We start from the raw sequence: 4356 nt of genomic DNA, 5'->3' as shown, positions 1-4356 counted from the left end.
TGCCTGCATCAACAGAGCCATCTGCAGCTCTCATCAATCAAAGGAGGGCACTGACGTGCTCAGCACATTTCGAGACACAGATAAACATCCAGATGCTGTAAATTGCTGAGCTCTTGTTTGTTGTTGTTGTTGCTTCAGTGCAACTCCCTCCCCACCAGCTCTGAGCTGAGGGGCTGCTTTGGCCCTGCAGGAATTGCATCCAGAGTCTGGGAGTGCTTTGGTTCCTGCCAAGTGTTCCTACCTGGGCAGGGGGAGCTGCCACTCAAGGTGGAATATGCAGGAGCTGAGAAAATAATTGAGTTTAAAAAAAAAAAAATAAAACCAATCCATCCACATCTGGAGTTTCTCTTAGTGCTGGTGATGGGTATTTCTGATGCTGCTTTAAATATGAAGTGATTTGAGGCTGTTCCCAGCTCTGGGGCACTCAGAATAAGATGTAGCTGCTGCAGTGAATCCAGAGAAAGCCACGGAGATGTTCCAAGGGCTGGAGCTCCTCTGCTCTGGAGCCAGGCTGGGAATGCTGGGGGGGTTCACCTGGAGAAGAGAAGGATCCAGGGAGACCTGAGAGCCCCTGGCAGGGCCTAAAGGGGCTCCAGGAGAGCTGGAGAGGGACTGGGGACAAGGGATGGAGGGACAGGACACAGGGAATGGTTTCCCACTGCCAGAGGGCAGGGATAGATGGGATATTGGGGAGGAATTCCTGGCTGTGAGGGTGAGGAGGTCCTGGCACAGGTTGCCCAGAGCAAGCTGGTCTGGTGGAAGGTGGCCCTGCCCGGGGCAGGGGGGTGGGATGAGATGGTTTTTAACCATTGTAGGATTCTATGATATCTAGAAGTTGAATAGCTGGATATTATTTATGCTATTCATAATATTTTGAGGCTGCTTTACAGCATGAATCCATCTGGGTAGATCAGTCATTATAAAGACTAATTTAAAAATAAAAAAAAATAAAAATTAGTATCATTTAATATATTTTGTCTTGCAGTATTTTCATGTTCAGACAAACTTACAGACATGAAAATTGTGCAAACTTAATAAAAGGAAGCCAGCAGCCTCTGGCTTGTTCAGATTGCAGAGATTTATACATCTCTTTTTTTTACAATTGCCACGTTTTCATGTACATAACCCCCATTTTCCCTTTGAGGACACACTCATGCCTCAGCTATAATGGGACTGCACATCTGTGGAAGTACAAAGGGAATTTTAAATACCCTTTCCAGTGGTTTCTTTTCCAAAAGCCTTTTCCAGTAATCACCCTTTCCCAAAAGCTGTTTTAAGCCATAGATTATTTATGATTATTTGTTCCCTTCTCTCTTCTCTACATCCTCTCTTTACCTTCCCTACTTCTACACCTCCTCTCTGCCTTTTTCTCCCTGTTGCAGGGAGTCTTTGCCAGGAGATGGGAATTTCTGTGCATGTTCAGCTGCCTCAGAAGGGGAAAACAAAATGATCTGTGGATCATCTGAAAATTCAGGTTCCATAAGGATGTTTTTTCTACAAAGGAGAAAAGTTTAAGAGATGGTTGTGGTTTTTTTTTTTTTTGTGTAGACTTTACACATGAATATACAGAATAATTTCTAATTATTTCAGAATTATGTTTAAGCATAAAAACTGAGTTTAACCTTCTCAGGGTGCATTTTAAACGAATGTATTCTTCTGCATTCACCATCTGACTCCTGCACAAAGACATCAGCAAAGAACTGCTCGAATTAACACGTCACAGGAATCAATTTATCTCCAGAAAGCCGGAATGAAAAACAATTACACTGATTATCATCAGGCAACTGGCCTTTCTGAAGGAAATCTTGTTCCTTCCCACTGCAAGCTCTTATTTCCCATCCAGGTAGGATGAGCACATGGTGAATATCCTTTGGATATATTTTCAATTTAGCTGTTATCCAGAAGAAAGGCACAAACAAAGTCTCAGCAAATGGACTGGGGTTAGGATTGCAGATTTGATTAGGCTGAAGAGCTTGATATTAAGATCATATCTTGCAGAAGGTAATTTTCTGTGGGTGGACCTCATCGCTGCAAGAGATGTGGTGTCCCCCAGATTTCAGTCCAGCTCTATTCAGACACACACAAAAAACAGCACAACACAGAGGCACTTCCACACAAAGACTAAAATTATGCTTTATGTGCGTGAAAACATCACATTTTAGAGCAGAAACGTCACCTACCCCAGCCAATAATTGTGTACCAGTAGAAATACCTCCTCTCTGGGAAGAAGGTTTCCACCAGCAGAGTGAAAAGGTACAACCCCTCGATGAACAGCCAGAAGTAGTTGGACATGACGCAGTAGTGGAAAAACACCATCACTGCTTTGCACTCCACCTGCAGGGAGAGGGGAGGAAACAAAGTTATTAACGCATCGCTTCCACCTAACAGTGAGAAAAAAAAATGCTTTTGACCTCTTCAGGTCTCTCGGTGGAAAGAGGTGGGGCTGGGATTGCGCATTTTTAATGGTGAGGTTTTTAAAGGAGGAGAAGAATGGGAGGTACCACTGAAGAGAGCGACGCCTGAAAGGGCAGGAGGGTGATTTGAGCAGTGGGAGGTGGTCAAGGAGCATCAAGCAGTCTTGCCCTGGGGGGAGTTCACATGCTCAGTGAACACTGAGTGTGAGATTTAAGCCACCCCTTCCCGAGGATGAAGTGCAGGGAAGGAAAGGATCTGGCTGTGTTTTGAGGATATGACGTGGCAGGAGGACTGTGGGGAACCCCGAGAGTGGGCTCAGGGAGGATGCACCTCCTGAGTGCAGGTGGGATTTGCACTTCCTTGACATCATCGAGGAGGAAAAAATGAAAGTAAGTGTGAGAGGAAAGAAGGCTGAGTGATTAACTGTAAAAAATGATGGAAACTTTCATTCGCTGATGGGGGAGAAAGCAGCAAATAATAAAAAAATACTAGAAAGAAAGGGTTTGTTTAGCCCAGAGAAAAGGGGCTCAGGGGAAACCTTATCACTCCCTGTGATTACCTGAAAGGAGGTTGTAGCAAGGTCTTCTCCCAGGTAATAAGTGATGGGACAATAGGAAATGACCTCAAATTGCACCAGGGAAGGTTTATATCGGATATTAGTGAAAATTCCTTCGTGAAAAGGTTGTCAAACCGTGGAAGAGGCTGCCCAGGGTGTTTAAAATATCCCTGGAGGTATTTAAAGACCTGTAGATGTGGCACCTGGGGACATGGTGTAGTGGTGGACCTGGCAGTGCTGGGTTAGTGGTTGGACCCCATGATCTCACAGGGCTTTTCCAAACTAAACCATTCTGTGATTGTCTGACAAAACCCTAAGGTGGAAAACGAGCTCTGCCCTGACTCTGTGAGAGCAGGACACTCTGGTCTCTTCAGTGATGTTTTTAGATGTTTTAGATGTTTTTAGTCCTACAAAACCACGATTTCTCAACAAATCAGAGCAGAATCAGTAGATAAACTGGAAGCCCCTGCCTGGGGCAGTGGGAACCTCGCAATTTTGGCTGGTTCCCACCTGCCCTCCACCCTCTGGGCCAAATCTACAACCAATGTGTTTCAACCACCAGATCTTGGGTTCGTTCACAGCAACTCTACCAGGAGGATCTGGTGGTTGAGTGGTGGGTTTTGATGTGCACTGTGCTTTGAGTGTTTCAGAACAAAGAGGCAGATGCCACCACTGGAAGAGTGGCAGGAACAAACTACAGAACTAACATGGCTTCAGTTTTACCACAGAGAAGAATTAAGAGCAAAAAGCAGTTTCAGTGACAAAGAAAAGGCTGACTAAGAAACTCCACAGCTGCACTTTCCTTGTGGAAGTGACTCATAGGGAATTTAGCTCATAAGTGGATGGATAAAGGAGAAGTCAGTTTGTAATTCCATCATAATTACACCCAGTGAGCTGATTTATCACATCAAACACCAGCCTGAACGGTGAAAGAAATTGGGATTTACACATAATGTAGAGCTGAATGCTTCTGTGAAAGGGACTGCTTTTCATGAACCTCCACGCTTCAGAGACAAACATGTGGCTCATAGCAATGGTTTGCTGGGAGTGTGAGCATCAGATGCATTTTCTATGTGAATGGTCACCCTGTTTACACATGACTGTGCATGACATCCAGAACAAACGGGGCTCTGGAGGAAAACCAGACCTGCAGAGGAAGGAAATTGCTTGTGCCTGCTCTCATCCCACTGCTCTCTGCAGACTGTGAAAGGGAGAAACAGCCTGAGCAGAAACCAAAACCTGTAGGTGTGTCCTGAAGGATTGCTCATGGTGATGTCATGAGATATAACAACCAGTTTGGCTGTGACCTGGAAGGGCAGTTTACCCGCTTTTCTCTCAATGGCATCTCAGTTTATGATACCCAACAGGCTTGTGCCTGCATCGCT

At 45.1% G+C, this 4356-nt stretch overlaps 1 protein-coding gene across 1 annotated transcript in view; it reads right to left on the bottom strand.

Moving 5' to 3' along the window:
• The window catches only part of LOC114071422 (pituitary adenylate cyclase-activating polypeptide type I receptor-like), a gene marked incomplete at its 3' end in the record, with an annotated part of 65754 nt that overhangs the window by 9646 nt on the left and 51752 nt on the right, over positions 1–4356 (bottom strand). Inside the window, exon 6 of the mRNA XM_027909251.1 lies at positions 2181–2334. Coding sequence (XP_027765052.1) covers positions 2181–2334 — 154 coding nt within the window. The remainder of the gene's footprint in view (positions 1–2180; positions 2335–4356) is intronic.

Source organism: Empidonax traillii, unplaced genomic scaffold (genome assembly GCF_003031625.1).
Source record: "Empidonax traillii isolate 1590-97213 ecotype Southwest subspecies unplaced genomic scaffold, ASM303162v1 scaffold2015:size83106, whole genome shotgun sequence".
In the NCBI taxonomy this organism is placed as follows: domain Eukaryota; kingdom Metazoa; phylum Chordata; class Aves; order Passeriformes; family Tyrannidae; genus Empidonax; species Empidonax traillii.
The sequence above is the reverse complement of the archived record's forward strand: the minus strand, read 5'-3'. Positions and strand labels throughout refer to the sequence as shown.